Source organism: Miscanthus floridulus, chromosome 1, assembly GCF_019320115.1.
Source record: "Miscanthus floridulus cultivar M001 chromosome 1, ASM1932011v1, whole genome shotgun sequence".
NCBI classification, from domain to species: Eukaryota; Viridiplantae; Streptophyta; class Magnoliopsida; order Poales; family Poaceae; genus Miscanthus; species Miscanthus floridulus.
Genome location: NC_089580.1, coordinates 177,823,846 through 177,840,834, shown reverse-complemented (window position 1 = coordinate 177,840,834; position 16,989 = coordinate 177,823,846). Strand labels below are relative to the sequence as shown.

Genomic DNA, 16,989 nt, shown 5'->3' with positions numbered 1-16,989 from the left:
GTAGAGACCGTGTCGATGACGCCGTCGCCAAACCAGAACCGCCAATGCTTCTTGCCTTGCCCCGCTCTCATGACGACCTCTCCATCAAAGTCCTGGGTGCTCGGATCGTGGTCTGGCCCATGGAGCGACCTCGCCACCTCAGTGTACTCACTAATGCAGGAGTGGACGCTCGGGTTCGTGTATGCCTCGGGCAGGTCCTCTAGGTTGAAGGAGACGTCGGACGTCGCCTTGCCCTTGTGGGCCATACACCATGTCTGGAAGTTCGAGCAAGCCTGACCACTTGTGACGTCGACTGGGAGAAAGACAGCACGATGATTAGAAATCAGGCAGAACTGAGCGTCACAATAGATAAATGAATTCGCGTACCCATGCTTGTTTGTATCCGATGAGGTTGCGGCTGCCTTGATGGTGTGATGGACCTTGCATCTGCAAATGACGGTCCCGGGCATCCCTATGCATCTTGAGGTAGTCCTCCGTGAACCACCTGTCCATCATCATCGCCCAGCACTCGGGATACGCTTGGCACCACCAGGGAATCATCTACACGTTATCAAGTATTAGACATATAAGAAGATCAAATTAAACCAACTTAATCTCAAAACGAATCAATATTGATGTTCTTCATTTACCTCAAGGTACTGCTCCCGGGTCAGCTGCATCTCTCTTGCGTCTTTCTTGGTTTTCCTCTCTCCAAGCTTCGACACGTAGTAGGTTACGATGGCCTGGATGCGCACCTCGTGATGCATGTCGAAGACGAGTTTTTTACAGGCTTTGGTAGTCACCTGCTCCACCCTGGCCTCAAATCCCTCCTCGCATCTGTAATAAGTCTGCATACAAAAACGATGTATACATTCATTATTTCAAGAAAAGTCCAATGAATACGACGTATTGAGCAATGTTGTGCGAGAAAAACTTACCCAAAGCTCTGCCTTCACCCGCACCGTCTTGTTGGGGTACTCCGCATCGGTGGTGACGGCGTAGTGGTCAAACGAGTAGGCCAGCTCTGTCTTCGATGCATACGTGACAATGCCGGGGAAGTGTTGCCTGCACAAAAGACCCAGGATGCTGTTGACTAGTCGTGCGTTACCACCCGACACAACCACCCAGTTCCTGCACAAGTGATTAAGAAAAATTATTAGTTTTTTTCATCATATCATATGAAGTAGTGGTGATAACATATAAAGTTACTTACTTTTGCCCTTCAGGGCGAATCACTGGGCGTTGGTGAGGAAGCATAACCTGTGGGAGGCTCGCGGGACCTCGCAAGTAGACACTCGAAGATATCACATGTAGAGATGTCCTGGTTTGTAAGCATCGTACATAACAACGTGCACGAAAACTTCTGAAATTTTTATCATAGCATCCACATATGATATCATGACATCTCAACAAGTTTCATGATTTTCGGACTTCGTTTGTTTTTTATAGAATTTAAAAACACTTCGCACGCAAGTTCGCGGTCATGTTTCGTGAACAAGATGTCCGAAATTTCGGGTCCGTTCCTGGATACGGTCTCACACTACACTCAGTAACATGACTATCATTTTTTGAATCATTAAATTCTAGTATTCGTACCACGTGCAGTTCAAAATTATATTTTTCGAAAAAATCCAAGTAAAAGAAATGAAGTAACTAAATATATAAAAAAGCCATAAAAATCCCCAAATTCTAACTAGGAGTTCCTGGTGCCTTAAAAGGGCTGCACAAAAAATTTGGAGGAAAAAAAAAACTTTGCCGAGTGCCGGGGCATGACACTCGGCAAAGAAGGTTTTGATTTTTTTTTAAAATTTCCTCTTTGCCGAGTGCCTTAACAGGGCACTCGGCAAAGACATTTAAAAAAAATTTAAATCTTTACCGAGTGCCAGAGCGGAGACACTCGACAAAGAAATTTTTAAAAAAATTTTTTGCCGAGTGTCTAACAGCAGGCACTCGGCAAAGAAGGTCGTGGCCGAACACCGTTACGCGGGCCAGCCTTTGCCGAGTGTCGAGCTTTTGCCGAGAGTCTGACACTCGGCAAATAAGTCTTTTGCCGAGTGCCCTTCTTTGCCGAGTGCAATTCTTTGCCGAGTGCGGCACTCGGCAAAGAAGGTCTTTGCCGAGTGCCCGATTTTTGACACTCGTAAAGAATTTTGCACTCGGCAAAGCCTCTGTTTCCAGTAGTGATGAGTACAACACACCTTTTTTTTTGTCTTTTTTTCCTTTCTGTGTCAATATCAATTAAATTATATGGTATAGATTTACATATTTACTTCCAACCTTTGAAAATATTGGCACATAATCTTTTATTATTTTATTGTTCCTTTCATATATTAATTTATGAACTTTAAAAGCTCGATTTAAAATAATGAAAACTAATAAAAACAGTTGGAACAATTTTAATGAACCATTTATTTTATTAATAGAATATAGTCTTTTTAAATTTGATATAACAAATTGGAGAATGCTACATCTTTAATTATTACTAATCACAAGAAGAAAAGTGTCGATGTTTCGTACAAGCACCGGCAAATAAATTTATAGTAATGCGCGTTAGGTCTGGATGGTGCGCTAAAGGACACAAGATTTATACTGGTTCGGGCCGAATGTCCCTACGTCCAGTTTGCTGCAGCTTGTGTTATTAGCACCGTGAACGGTCTGTAGTAAAGGGTACAAACGATCGAGAGAGGGACTGGTCCCAAGTCTCTGATGAAAGGGATGGAAGGAGGTCAAGAGCTTCGTAGCCGCTTGACTGTGTGTATCTGTGCGTGGTCTCTCTTTTCGGTCCCGTCTATGGGAGAAGCGCATCCCCTTTTATAGATCAAGGGGCTGGCTTTACAAGGATAAGGGCTTTAGCTAATCTTGTGGTTCACGTCTACCCGGTCCGATCCTTTATTCTGATGAGTGCTAAGGAAGATAAGTGCATATAACACTGTTGATATCTCTGTAGAGTGTCAGGTTGATTACAGAATGCTGCCCTGCTCAGGGTATGGGCTGTAGTACAGTGGTTTTGACTTATTAGCCTTTCCCATCCTTGCTCCGCACGTCTTCCGGTTTTTGTGAGTCTTCGTCGGAGTGTCGAGGGATCGGGGTTCGGAGTAACGCCGAGGTCAAGGCCTTCTGGCTTTGGACCTGAGGGGTCGGGAAGCGGGCGCCGCTCCCTCGGGTCTACAGCGTGGTGACGGAATTCCCGTCGTTCGTAGAGATAGCAAATCTTTTTCTGGAGTGTAGCGGTTGTCGTATATCTTCGTCGGGTTCCGTGTCCCAGGATTGAAGGCGGCGCCTACAATTCTACAGGGCGAGGAGCACGCACCTGTACAACCTTTCGGGCCCTGCGGCGCCTGGAAGGGTCTAAAGCACCCGTCCCGTCCTCCCCTGGTAGTACTTTTCCTGTCAGGGCGCAGGGTATGGTTCTTGGAGCCATGGTTGACCCGAACGTCTTGTGTTGCCCTGTTTCTATCATCCTGAGGGAACAGGGAGAAGTGGTCAGGTAAGGTGAATCCAAACTTTAGATACGGAGCAGGGTGAGGCTCGTTCCTCGCCGTCGGGCGAAGCGGAGACCAATCCCTATCTCCTGGGCGAGACCGACCCTGCTCCTCTGGGGTCTTGCGAGGCAGAAACTATCCCTCAGCCCTCGGGCGAGACCGAGCCCGCCCTAAAGGCGTCGGGCGAGACAGACACTAATCCTCGGCCCTCGGGCGAGACCGAGCCCGCCCTAAAGGCGTCGGGCGAGACGGAGCTTATCCCTCGGCCCTCGGGAGAAACCGAGTCTGTCCCCAAGGCGTTGGGCGGGGCGGAACTAAACTCCTGTTATTCGAACCAGGGATGAAACGGCGCCCTTATACGTCCAGAAGTTTTTCACGTTCGGTGGTTATCGGTTCCACCTTCTGGGGTACCCCGGTATTAGGTCCCCGACAAAAAGACAGTACACAAGCTCTCACAAAAATAATAACACACGCTTCTCCAGAGAGAAATTGCTAAAGTGCAAGATCACACGAGTTAATCGGCAATCAAGCGACGGTACATTTGAGACGGTGCTGTGTATGGGTCAATTTGAAGCTCAGTGGTCGCACTAGGCATCAGGCTTCATCTCTCGCTTGATGGCCGCCACCAGGTGGTTGTAAGCCTCGCTCCAGGCTTTCTTCATCTCGAGGCTCCACATGTCAGCAGGGAGCGCCTCCTTGATCGTCTCAAGCAGCGCGAACCCCGTCACCTGTATTCGTGATCAACACGCGCGATATTACGATTATTATTTCAATGTTGTGACATCATCATTTTCAATCTAGAAGACAAGAACGCTTTCGTTCTGTCTTTCCAAGTCAGGAATAAAGGTGAATTGACAATTGGGGGCCCGGCCCGGTTGCATGTGGACTCGCCTCAAAGTGGCCATCTGCGACGCCGTACTTCAAGTGCGTGGCGCCCAGCCTCTTGAGAGTGGTCTCCCTCACGGTGACCTTCCCGGCCTTGCGAAGCTGCGCCGCCGCCTCGCAAGTCTGCAGCATTGATAGCGACACACAATTTTTCCTGTCAGTCCTTGTCGTTCGATCGATCGCGTGAAGCTTCCATCTCGATCGATTCTAGCGTGAGAAATGCATGAGAACGTACGTACCATGACAAAGACGGACATGGCATGCGTCTTGAGCTTAGGGTTCTTCTCCAGCGGCACGTCCGAGTCGCGCAGGAACGAGAACATCTGCTTCGCCGACGGCGCGATCTCAAAGACCCTGCAGTCAGTCAGCAGGAGCGGACGGCGGCGCCCATGAATCAAGGAGCAAGTGCGATGACCGCCGGACCCAAACGCAGTAGAAATAGCACAGGGATACCAACAAATAACGTACTTGAGGAAGAAGCGGAGGCCCAGGTTGGCGGAGTCCTTCTTCATGATGGCCCAGGACTTGAGCACCAGCGCCTCCTGCTCCTCGCTGAAGACGACCGCGTCGTTCCCCTCCGCGAGCGCCATGCCTGTCGTTGATTGTTCGGCTTGCTGGCTAGCTTCCTGAGTTGATGTAGAGCTGTGTCAGTTACCTGAGCCCGACACTGGTGGGATTGGATGGGTGCACGTTCCGGTTATAGTGGGAAAATTGGGTGTGATACGAACCGAAGTGGAGCACAAGTTTATATTTATATAGGTGGATCGGCCCAGGCGAGGGCGGCCCTTGGCCCTTGGGGCACCTGACGAGCCAAGAAGCTTGGACCGGCTACCAGTGGGCAGTGGTCATGTTGCGTTGCTCCTCTGTTAGAGCATCTCTAAGAGTTTGCTATCTCAACTTGGCATCCATATAATTTTGGCAAAACAAGAAAAAATAGCCTCTAACAGTTTGGCAAAACAACTTGGCATTAATAGCAACTTGGCAAATCTTCCCTCCGCGCGCGCAATACGGCTTGGCATCCGGGGCTCTTCGTTTCTTAGCGGGGCTCTTCGTTCGCTTAGCGGGGCTCTTCGTTCGCTTAGCGGGCCTCCTCATTTTGTTAACGGGTTTTTTTATTTTACCAAGTCAAAAATGCCAAACTCTTGGAGATGGATTGTTTTTTTACTTGGCATATGATTTTGGGAGTTGGCAAATCACAAGATTTGCCAAGTAAAATTTGGCAAACTCTTGGAGATGCTCTTAGTAGCGGTACGCAATTACGCATACAGCACGGAGTCGGGGGTGCAAGGCCAAAACCATGTGCCGCAGCGACAAAAGCGAGGGTGGGTTAGTTGGGGACTTGGGAGCTGGGGCGCGGGCCGCCATCGCAGCGGCAGCAGCGAGGAGGCCAGCAGGCAGCGGCTCCAGCGTCAGTCAGTGCGAAGGAGAGGAAAGGCGCGTCGAGAAGAAGACACCTGTCCGGAGAGGTGCAAAGGAGAGCTGCGAGAGGAAATGCAATTCAAAGGCAATCCTTTGTCAATAACGTGGGCGGCTAAGCGCGCGGAGAGCAAAACAGCGGCGGGTTTTAGCAATAGCAAAGGAAATCAAGTCAAAGTCTCGTTCGTCGTCCCCGTTCTTTCTTCTCCACCAAGAAGCAGGAGTCGTGCTCGTTTCCAAACATCGACGGGACGTTCCGAGAACGCCGGGCAAAGTTAAGTGTCCGGTCCGGTTGTTCCTGGGCCGAGTTGGTCAGGTCTCGACGGGCCTAACTTTGTACGGAGTACAGTGTTATACTCACTGTAACCAGGCCCTTCATTGGAACGTGGAAACGTTTCCGATTTCGGCGAGCCTAGCGCCCTGACGTCGGGCCCTAGACCTGCGTCCGAACGCGGCTCCCGTTCGACGCAACCTCCGTGTCCCACATATGCTACACCAGCGTAACAGGAGAGCGCCCGCCCGTCGCGCCCACGTCACCACGTGCATGCGCCCTTGCTCCTAAACCGCGACGTACGCAGTCCCCTCCGCCCAGCCCCCATCCCGCTCCGGAGGCAACGTCCATCCGTACGGAGCTCCCTCGCTTGCGCTCGACGCACGCAACTCCCTCGTCCCGTGCCCTCGCCCTCCCTCGTTCGTATGGATGCCCTGCCGGCTCCGGGAGAGGCGATGCAACAGAATGTGGGAGTAGGAGAGATACAACACTAGATCTATTTTTGAAAACATCCAAATACAACCGCTGCAACATACGTCTGAAGACAGTTGAAACACTTGAAACATGCTTATGAAACACTTGAAAAACGACCTGAAACACACTTGAAAACCATTGCAACCATACGCAGCATCCGAATAAAACACATGCAACATCTATATGAAACATGTGCAATATTCAGATAAACACAATTGCAACATGCGTCTGGAAAACACAGATGAAACATCTGAAACACTCGAAACATACTATTGCAACATGCCTCTTAAAACAATTGCAACATACATAACATGTGCAACATCCCCGATCTACTTTTATAACATCCATATGATTCAACTGCAACATACCTCTGAAACGTCTGAAACAACTGAAACATACAATTGCAACATGGGGGGAGAGAGAGCCTGGCGCGGGGATCGCCATGGCCGCCGGATCTGCGGGCATTGGGGGCTCCCAGTGCCGGAGCAGGGCCGCGCGCCCGCGACGGGGCCGTCGCCGCGGTTGCGCTCGTCCCCGCACTGGAGTTGAGGCCAGAGGTGGCCGGCCGGAGAAGAGGAAGGGGGTCGCGGGGGGTGGCCATGTGGATCAGAGCTCGTGCTCGCGTCGGGGACGCCGCCGCGTCGAAGCAGGTGGAGGGAGAGGGAGACAGCGAGGCGCACGGCTCGTGCGTGGGGGCAAGGGCAGGTGCGGCTCGGTAGAGGAGCGTTTGCAGCGCGGGCGCGGCGGGTGCGGAGATGCCACGGTGGCGGAAGGGGCACGGGAGGAATGAGCGGGTGCGGAAATGAGCAGACGCCGTCCGTCCGGTCGACTAGTATGTATCGTTATCGTTCCGCTTTCTCCGCGAAACGAGTTGGTTTGTGTGAACCTCCTAGTGTAAAGTTTCTTTCGAATTTCTTGCGTTCCAAACGGCCAGGTAAGCGGGGGAATTCAGGTGCCACTATTCACTATGTTCGACAAAAGAGGCATACTAGTACTAGTCCATCAGATGATGTCTCGCGTCCCTCTCTCTGTGTACATACAACATACCCCGCCCCGCAGTGTGCCGCCGCCGGCCGCCGCGCATCTCGAAACTCGTTACACCTCCGGCTCGGCTCTGCACGGCCACGGACCCACGGCGATCTGATGGATCACAGATCAGCACGCAGCGGCGCACTGACGGGGCCGCCTTTCTCGAGCGGCCGGCTGCACGCGGGGGACCCGCCGACGAGCTCCTTGGCCAGCAGGTACCGGAACGCGAGGTTGTGGGGCTTCCACTCCACGCCGCCGCCGCCCCTGCCGCGCGCCCGCCCGGCCTGCTGCTGGCTCCGGCGCACGGCGTCCCGGAGGCCCTCGGGCAGGTGGCACTCGACCGCGGCCACCACCTCCTGCGCGCCCAGCCCGGCGTCCCGCGCGTACAGCTCCAGGGCCTTGGGGAGGATGATCTTGTGCTGCCCCCGCCCGCGGACGCCCACGTTGGCGCGGATGTACTCCTCCTTCGCCGCCTCCAGCTGCTGGAACAGCCTCTTCGAGCTGTACAGCCGCACCTGCAAGGAAAGTTACAGTTGGATTGGATTCGAGGAGATGAATGCTTCGGAGCTCTCGTACTCGTACGTGATGTGCGTGTGTCCCGTCCCGTTGGGAGCTGGGAGTTGGGGTACTGGGTGTGCGTTTGATGCAGCGTGCTACGTGCTACGTACCACTGGGTCCGAGTAGCTACCGGAGGACAGTGCGAAGTGCACCAGCGGCTCGGGGCGGTCCACGGCGAAGCCTTGCAGCTCGTCCTTGTCCCTGCTGGACTTCCATTTCGGGTAGAGCAGCAGCCGAAGCCACTGCAGGATTCATCCAGAAGGAACCACCATGAATCGACTGACCAGTTTTTAAGCTAAGGCCTGACTCCGGGAGGCAAAAATAAACAGAATACAGGAGGAGGCACAAGGCAGAACAAACCTGTCCAGAAGAGTGTGCTCGGCAGCACAGGATCTGGCACTCTATCAGCTCCGCGTTTACTCTTTGGCCACTAATGATGTAGGATACCTGTGGCGCAAAACATGCCGTCAGACTCAAGTTCAAATCAGGCTGAGATTTATAATTCGATATAGGTCTTTCCACCTTGGTAAGCAGTATCCTTTTGCTGTTACTCTGTGGAATCCCGTACTCGATATGGGCCTGAAAAGAAGAAGAAGAAATGCTTAGATTGAAACCCATCAGTTCAAGAAGCTGAGTAAGATATCGAGGTTCAGGGCAAGAAAATAGTTACATGCATCATCATCGCATTATGCACATTGATCCAGAAAGCAAGCTTCTCTTCGTTTTTCATTCCACTGAGATCAACACTTTCTAGAAGCTGTACAAGTGACCTACAAAGTGGAACCTGCAGCTAGTCAGCAAAGGCTTGTATTTTCATCCCTACGGACTGGAAGAGAAAAAAAAAATGACATGTCAAATACTCACATATGTTTGCGCAACATATCCTTAACGTCAGCAGACCTCTGATCACCCTTGCAAAGAGCAGACACCTCTATCACAGAATCATATTGCAGCCCAAGCTCCCTTGATTCACCATTGCCTAGTTCGTTGTCCTGCCACGCCTCGATGAAGCTCTTTTTCCTGCACCTGGGGCTCCATATATCTGCAGTATACTTGGAAGATAGTCCACTTGCTGAAGAAAAGGATGAGCACGGTGAGGGGAAGAAGGCATGCTGCACGGCATGGACGTCTCTCAGCCTTATGTATATGGCCGCAATGGATTTGATCATGTCCTCAGATATCTTGTTAGGCGTTTGAGGAACATGGTCTGCAACCCTGGTCCCCAAGATGTCTGCCAAACTCACAATGCCAGGATCCATGCACTTTCCTTCCTGGTCATCGGTTGAGATTATGTTAGGATTTCAGCACATCAAATTTGCTACTATAAAACATGTACTACCTTCATCCTATAAAATACAAGGGATTCTGGCTCTGCCCAGGTGCATAGCTAGAATCCCTTGTAGTTCAAGACGAAGGTACCACTAACTAAGCCCTGCAGCAAACCTATTAAAATACTTTAGAACCAAAGAGATTTCAGACATCATTTTGTACCTCAACAAAAGATAGAGGTGAAGTATGGCATGGTTTCAGAGCTCTAGCAAGGTTGTTTGCTGACGGAGATACCCTAACAGAACGGTGCAGGAGCGAGGAATGGCTGCGTCCAATATTGATCTTTTCATTGCTAGTCTCGCTCGTAGAAGCTGTAGGTGTGGACTTGCGTGCCATGACCATTCGACTGGACTGGATTAGTTGGTGCTTCCTTGGGGTGGAGAAGTTGAGCTCTGAAGCTTCAGATAGTATGCCTGAAAAAGACCTAGCTGGCTGCTTGTTACTTTCGACATCACAAGCAGAATTCACAGGGGAAAATTGTTGTTCAAAAGCCTTTCTGTATAGTGTTAGGAGATGTTGCTCCAAGCATATGACCTCTAGCTCGAGTACTGCAATCTCCTTTATTAGCTCCTCAGTCGGCTGAGATGGCATGGAAGAAAGAAAGAGGCTATGTGTTAAGTGAAAACTCTTGTCTTCAGAAAAAAAAATCATGGTGTAGAAGTAAAACATTGGAATAATATGGTAAATATTTCCACACTTTTTTTTAGCTCGTCCAGATGCTGAACTGTATAAGAGAAGGACTTTCACCTTTGGAATGCAGTTCTCGCTTGATGCATGAATAGTACAAGGCTTGTAACCTAGTGCTTTCTCAAGAGCACGGTGCATGACGAATTGATCATTTAGTCGCTTTTCAAGGACTTGGACCTGCAGAAGCAGCATCGTAAGTATGAATAATCAGGTAGAAATATCATCACATACATTTCAAGAATGAAAAATGCTGAGTTTTTTTTTTCTCTTTTTACAGGTCATGGAGGGGAGGAGACTTCCCACCTGATTGGATTGCATTGGAGGGCAATAACAAATGCTACTCAACAACGTTTACTGTAGTTTGAGGGGTTGTGAGAGGGTTACTGTGGGGGATACGACCCCCGGTATCCATAGGACAAGACATGGGCCGCACCATTAGAGGTGACCCACCCCACAAGATCAAGACGTGCGGCGCACGGCACTGGTCGGCGTGTACCGCAAGGCTAAAAAAAGATATTGTAATACTAAATAGGATATTTTTCTTGTAACCCTACCCCTCCAGAGTATATAAGGAGGAGCAGGGGTCCCATAGACGAGAGATATCGAATCTGATACACAATCAATACAATCCACCAAAGACATAGGACTTAGGGTATTACGTTGATCAGACAGCTTGAACCTATCTAAATCGTTGTCTCTGCGCCCGCGTCACCATCCGGTTCCTATTACGCGCACCTCCACCAATCATTGCTACCGTGGGTATACCCCTCGGTAGACTGCCGACTAGATTTCGTCGACAGTGGCGCGCCAGGTAGGGGGTGTGCGTGCTGATTCTATGGCGAACCAGATGGGAATCTTTTCTTCAACCAACGTCGCCGGCAACTCAGCATTCGGCGGCAACTCGACGCTGACACGCAGCGGATTGCTTTCCTCGGCGAACGGCCGCACGTGCTAGAGTCCGACGCCTTGCCATGCGCCTCCAACAGACATATATCCGTTTGTCTGCATGCTTTCTGTTGGCAACAACCCAATTGGATACGCAAGATCGTTGCCGCAGATCATGACGACCAGCAATCAAGAAAGGCGGCCAACGATAAAGCGATGTGGAGCGGTGTTTACACCGAAGATGCTGATCGTCCGTACAAGCGAATTGGAGTAATTGAAGAGATATACAAGCACATATGCATCTGGATCTACACCACCATGCAAGCAATCTCACGTATGTCAGACATGCAAGGAAGATCTCGGACTGCGCCTCGCCTCAGTCGAACATGCCCAAGGGCTTCGCCTCCCCACGCGGATTGACTCCGTCAGGCTCTGACTACGCCCATTCGCCTACGACTCCGCGTACTTGTCTGAGCCGTCAAGCGAGCCGTTCGAGCTGTCAAGCGAGCCGTCCAAATCACATCCATCTACTCGGGACATCATGACTCACCGGCTCCTCTACTCCACTCGGCGTCAATCAAGCTAAGTCACGCTTTAATATTCTTCTAAATATTCTCTAATCTTTCATATGTCTCCGATGTCTCTCCATGTTGTTTTCTCCATGATTATTATACAAACGACTTTTTTCCATGTAAACCATCTTAAAGATAACATACGTTTTCGCCTCAATGACTTTCTGAACAGCCATGTTTACACTTGTGTTTTTCAGAGACGGCCCTGTCAACGGCTTCTCCTTACACGTACACGGGCTCCAGAGCTCTGTGTTATGGGTGGTAGGCAGCGGCTCATCGGTGATGCTTGTCTTTCTACACGTACACGAGCTCCAGCGCTCCGCGTTACGGTTTACGGGCTAGCCGGGGCTGGGGGGCTCAACCAACAAACTAACGGCTCAGGGCAGTTTATATTAAATATAAACACATCTCCAAAAGAAAACTTAATGTTTACAATATATTTAAGATATTCTTCATCAACTCGCCGACCAGCCACGTTCTCACTTGCGTTACCAGAAACAACCATGTTCTCGATTTCACTCCTACACGTGCACGAGCGCCAGCCCTCTGCGTTATGGGTGATCGACAGTGGCTCCTCGGCGACGCCTGTGCTCTTACGCTTAAACGGGTGCTAAGCACTCTACGCTAATGAGTATGGGCTAGTCGGGGCTGGTGATGCGATACAGAGCCAACTGACAGGAAGTTACTCATATTTAAAATATGAACACTACATACAAACATAATGTTTATCTAATCCGCCCTGCTGCCTTCATCGCCGAGTTCGTATATTTATTTTTGCATCATGTACTACTCATTCTACATATTTATTGTAGGATCATCGTCCCGGTGGTCGCACCACCTGGCATTCGGACTTCTCCGCCAATCAACTGGTCGGACCGCTAGGTTCATAAACTTCGTCGTCGAGCAGTTGGTCGGACTGTTCGACGTTCACTTCTACTCGGCGCTCACTTCGCCGCCGACCAGTTGGTTGGGCTACTCGGTGCTCGATTCTACGCCAACCAACTGGTCGGATTGTCCGTCGCTTCATCGTCAGCTATGCTGGGGGCTCGCCAGCTAAGCTGGGGACTCCACGACGTTTGGATTGTTCGTTGCTTCATCGTCAGCCATGCTGGGGGCTCGCCATCTAAGCTGAGGACTCCTCGGCGTTCGGATTCTTCATGCAAGCGTCGACAGCTAAGCTAGGGACTCCTCGGCGTTCGGATTCTTCGTGCAAGAGTCGCCAGCTAAGCTAGGGACTCCCTTGGTGGTCGGATCTTGCTATGTCTCATCGGTGTGCTATCAACTTGCTCTATGCTGTTCGGATCATGGTGCTGATCTTGGGTAGCACGTCTGGGGTCTTGATACGCACATGACAGATCACATCGGCAAGCTTTCAGGCTTATTTTCTTTGACCCTGCTACAATATTTATTTCTTCATCTTCCAGCAAACTCGGGGACTAAGTGGCTACACTTCACTGGCGGTGAATGTAGTGCTCTTTTCTTGATTTACCATCCTTATTGACTAAGTCATGGATGATTCCTCGCAAACGGAGTCTAAGTGGCTACACTTCGCCTGGAGAATTTTTCAATTTAATCTTGAGCCCCTTACATCCTTCCGGCAAGCCTTACTTGGCTAAGTCCGAGATCGATTAACCTGTTAAACTGGTCGGCTCCTACTTCCACCGCTCAAGTCACCGGTTACACTAGTCGGTTACGACTTTCACCGCTCAGGTCACTGGTTTAACTGGTCGGCTTCGGCTTTCACCGCCCAGGTCACCAGTTTAACTGGTCGGCTTCGACTTTCACCGCTCAGGTCACTAGTTTAACAGGTTGGTTTCGATTTTTACCGTCCAGGTCGTCAAGAAAACTGATCGGCTTCATGTTAAACTGCTCGGACTTGATCAAGACGGCGTCGCCAAGCGGATACAAGGCGCTCGGGGACTAGCTGTGGGGGATATGACCTCCGGTATCCATAGGACAAGACATAGGCCGCACCATCAGAGGTGGCCCAGCCCACAAGATCAAGGCGTGCGGCGCACGACACTGGTCGACGTGCACCGCAAGGCTACAAAAAGATATTGTAATACCAAATAGGATATTTTTCTTATAAACCTACCTCTCCAGAGTATATAAGGAGGAGTAGGGGTCCCCTGGACGAGAGATATCGAATCTGTTACACAAAAGGGCGTAGCCAGTACAGAGAGCTCCCGCTCTGTGCGGGGTCTTGTGTCTCTGTTACACAATCAATACAAAATAACAGAGCACAGGACGTAGGGTTTTATGTCACATCGACGGCATGAACCTGTATAAATCTTGTGTCTTGTGTCTCTGTTACCATCAGGTTCCTGATCACGCGCACCCCCACCGATCATCTACTACCATAGGTATACCCCTCGGTAGACTGGCGACTAGATTTCGTCGACAGTTACAGCAGCGAGTTTACAGGGGCGTTACATATTTGGAAACATAGCTAAACACAAACACTAGGTATTCACCACCAAGGAGTTTTCTGCAGGCAAGCAGTAACGCCATAGTTGCCGCCTCCTTTGCAGGCTTGCAGCAGTGAGTAAGCGATATTTGGTGCATAGGTGTGAGCTCTTTACCATCCTTGAGAGCACAAAGAGGTATCACAAATTATATTGACATTCTTATACTGACATATGGCATTTAGTGAAGAAAACATGACAAAATAAATACTCCCTCCATTCCAATAACCTCTGAAACAACTAGTTGAGACAGGTCTGGAATGAACAATAACCTATGGCTACGGGGGAGAAGATCTGATATCTGATTTTACCTCACGCTTCAAGGAGCATGGAGGAAGCTCAGTAGCACTGGACTGCATCTTGCTGGTGCTATTCTGGTCCTTGAGTTCTCCGGCATCCTTCTATTCAACAGACATTGTACAAGAGTCAAGCAGAACAGAAATCAGATAACATCTAGTCAGGATATGTACCAGATATTTTCAAGACACTGAAGAAGCAAGTGGTAGCCTCGCATTTTTCAACAAGCGCAGACGGAGAGTTACCTGTTGATGCTGAGCGTGGCACCTCGACGAAGCCGAATCCGCGCTATCCATTCTGAGCACTCTGATAGAATCGCTGCCAATGCAAAATCCCCAAGGTCACTTAGCCTAGAACCGCTTCTAAAACACAAGAACCATCTTTCTTGGCAACAGCAGTTCTCCAAACAGGGTATTGCAACCATCAAAGTTAAATACGCAGGTTCGTCAGACTGAATAAGGGAAACAGGGAGGTCTCACCTCTTGGAGCGGCTGTGAGACATTGCCAGCTAGCAAGGGGGCTACAGGTCTACAGCTTCTCCGCCCGGAGCTGACACAGAGCTCAACCAGGCCTTCGCCATTGCTATCTTGCGGCTAGGTAAGCAAACCGTTGAAATCCGCCACCCGCATTGAAGGTTAAAGAACCGAAGGGAGCAGATGGGGTACAGGTAGAGGCTAGAAAGGGAGACGGCAGCGTCTACCTGCCTCACATCACAGGTGAATCATCCGCAGCAAGTGGAGGCCTGAGTTGTTGGCTTGTTGCCGAGGAGTCGATCACCTGCTAAAGCCTTGACCTGCTGATGCTTTTGCCTTTTGTTTCTCGGCTGAAAGTTCATCCTCCTTCCTTCCCTCCCAGGCCCCTTCTTCCCTGCTCTGTGACTGTGAGGTGAGAGGACAACTGAGTGAGGAGTGCGAGGGCTGGGGCCTGAGGGCGATGAACTTGAGGCACTCCACCCCCAGTCCCCCACTCCGCACGGTCACACGGACCACACCACTCCACTGCCGGTACGGTGGAGCTGGTACTGTTTCAGAGGCTATCTCAGAACAGCACTCCAGATCGGTCCTGTGTCCGGTTATTCCGATGCTTTATTTATTGTGACAAGTCCCTTGTATATTTATGCCTGTGACTCCTAAGACTGAGTACCAACTTCTTTTCTATTTTATGCAAGGTCGAGAGGGCAGAAGCTCAGAGAAGGGCCTCAGGCCTTGTTTAGCTGTAGAAGTTGGAATTTGGGTCTACTGTAGCATTTTGTTTTTATTTGGCAATTAGTGTTCAATCATGGACTAATTAGACTCAAAACGTTCGTCTCGCAATTTCCCACCAAACTGTGCAATTAGTTTTTTTTTCGTCTACATTTAATGCTCCATGCACGGGCCGCAAACATTCGATGTGACAGATACTGTAGCACTTTTTGAGAATTTGGGGTGGAACTAAACAAGGCCTCGCTCTATTTTCTACCCAGATCTGCCCGGTTTACTTTGTTTATGCACGCAGCACGCGTGGTAATTTTACTCCGTCCAAGGCTGCTGACCTTTTCACCTCTGTCACATCATAATCAGGCTAGTATCAGAAAATCCGATTACTAAATAGTAACAGAATCTTCTGCCACATTGAGCATCTGCTCTTTATAGCAAGGCAAGCTAGGAATGGTTCTTTTTCACCAAGCGGTTCAAAAGATTGTGAGGTTCCTGTTTCTGTCGGTAGAAATGGTGATCCAACTTCATCGGTGCATGCAGGTTTTTGCTGGGCAATGATGAGATGAGCAGGTCACATGCGGATAAAAAGGACTGTAAGCAACGCAGCAGGACAGTGGCATGCATGGCGTTGTTTCATTGTTTCACCTGTGACCGACTCTGCTCCGGTAATCGATGGAGCTCGTCGTATGGTCGGCTTCTTTTTTCAGTCGGAACAGTATTTTTTTCCACAACATTTTCAGTCAGAATAGTATTTTTCAGCCAATTTCGATCCAGACTCGAACGGGCCATGTCTTGCATGCATACGTACATGACCACACACACCACGGCGCAGAGGAACAGACGTGACCAAGTTCGGGCCGGGGCAGCGAGCGAGTTGCAAGGTAAGCCAAAGGACACGGCCAAGAAACTGGCAGGCTCGCATTCGGAGGCCACAACTGCTGCTGCCCTGGCGGCCGGACAAGCCGGTGAGCTTGTCATCTCGCCGCCTCGCCTAGAAAGAGGCGCTGCTTTGCCTTGATGCACACTGTTAAGCCTGCTACTTCTGCCCTCTGTTGCACCTCCAAAAGAAAGTTTTTGGCAGGTCATGTGACGCGGTCACTGGTGTCGCCACAGCCCACATCGCACCGGTGCATGTACTCACAATGGCAATGCAAGGTCACCACAGACGTTGTCCTGATGCTGCTACACCATATACAGATCATCATGTCTGGACTGAGACTGGACCAACCCCAGCTAACATTTTCCTGTTCCTTGGTCACTCACTCAAATGGCTCGACAAATCTTTGACTGTCCAGTGAGACCGAGGCGCAGTAGTTGCTAGTATAAGCAGGATTTCCTGTACTATATCAAACCCTGCACAAAAGAAATCCTACGCCGAGACGACCACACACATGGCCCGACGTCGACGGTGTCAAGTCGCGTCTTGTTTTTGGGCAAGTAGCACGGTAGTAGGATACTCCTATC

General features: G+C 50.2%; 2 protein-coding genes across 4 annotated transcripts; both read right to left on the bottom strand.

Moving 5' to 3' along the window:
• Positions 1-3,809: 3,809 nt before the first annotated feature.
• Positions 3,810-5,058, bottom strand: LOC136503536 (anaerobic nitrite reductase GLB1). Its single transcript, XM_066498584.1, has 4 exons — positions 4,815-5,058; positions 4,586-4,700; positions 4,353-4,469; positions 3,810-4,189 (listed from the first exon to the last, which is right to left on the bottom strand). Exons 1-4 carry the CDS (start codon positions 4,934-4,936, stop codon positions 4,049-4,051), a joined length of 495 nt encoding a protein of 164 aa, XP_066354681.1. The 5' UTR covers positions 4,937-5,058; the 3' UTR covers positions 3,810-4,048.
• Positions 5,059-7,420: 2,362 nt separating this feature from the next.
• On the bottom strand, positions 7,421-15,266 carry LOC136503515 (uncharacterized). 3 transcript variants are annotated; one of them, XM_066498574.1, is made up of 12 exons: positions 15,030-15,264; positions 14,809-14,922; positions 14,575-14,647; positions 14,344-14,433; positions 10,171-10,287; positions 9,586-10,002; positions 8,959-9,365; positions 8,765-8,864; positions 8,617-8,673; positions 8,455-8,541; positions 8,205-8,336; positions 7,421-8,051 (listed from the first exon to the last, which is right to left on the bottom strand). In XM_066498574.1, the coding sequence occupies exons 2-12, from the start codon at positions 14,829-14,831 to the stop codon at positions 7,656-7,658; spliced, it is 1,899 nt and encodes a 632-aa protein (XP_066354671.1). In that variant the 5' UTR covers positions 14,832-14,922; positions 15,030-15,264; the 3' UTR covers positions 7,421-7,655. The 3 variants fall into 3 exon arrangements, with proteins under 3 accessions (XP_066354671.1, XP_066354677.1, XP_066354666.1); XM_066498580.1 differs by having other exon boundaries at positions 8,225-8,336; positions 14,809-15,266; XM_066498569.1 differs by having other exon boundaries at positions 14,809-15,264.
• Between the last annotated feature and the right edge of the window lie 1,723 nt (positions 15,267-16,989).

Excerpts from the sequence above, each read along its gene's own strand:
- LOC136503515 (XM_066498569.1), bottom strand. The coding sequence starts at position 14,831 with ATGTCTCACAGCCGCTCCAAGAG. Across the intron at positions 9,366-9,585 it reads CACCTCTATCTTTTGTTGAG|GAAGGAAAGTGCATGGATCC; the intron begins GTACAAAATGAT and ends ACCGATGACCAG. Across the intron at positions 8,865-8,958 it reads GATATGTTGCGCAAACATAT|GTCACTTGTACAGCTTCTAG; the intron begins GTGAGTATTTGA and ends TCCACTTTGTAG.
- LOC136503536 (XM_066498584.1), bottom strand. The coding sequence starts at position 4,936 with ATGGCGCTCGCGGAGGGGAACGACGCGGTCGTCTTCAGCGAGGAGCAG. Across the intron at positions 4,470-4,585 it reads CCATGTCCGTCTTTGTCATG|ACTTGCGAGGCGGCGGCGCA; the intron begins GTACGTACGTTC and ends TCAATGCTGCAG. Across the intron at positions 4,190-4,352 it reads TCGCAGATGGCCACTTTGAG|GTGACGGGGTTCGCGCTGCT; the intron begins GCGAGTCCACAT and ends TCACGAATACAG.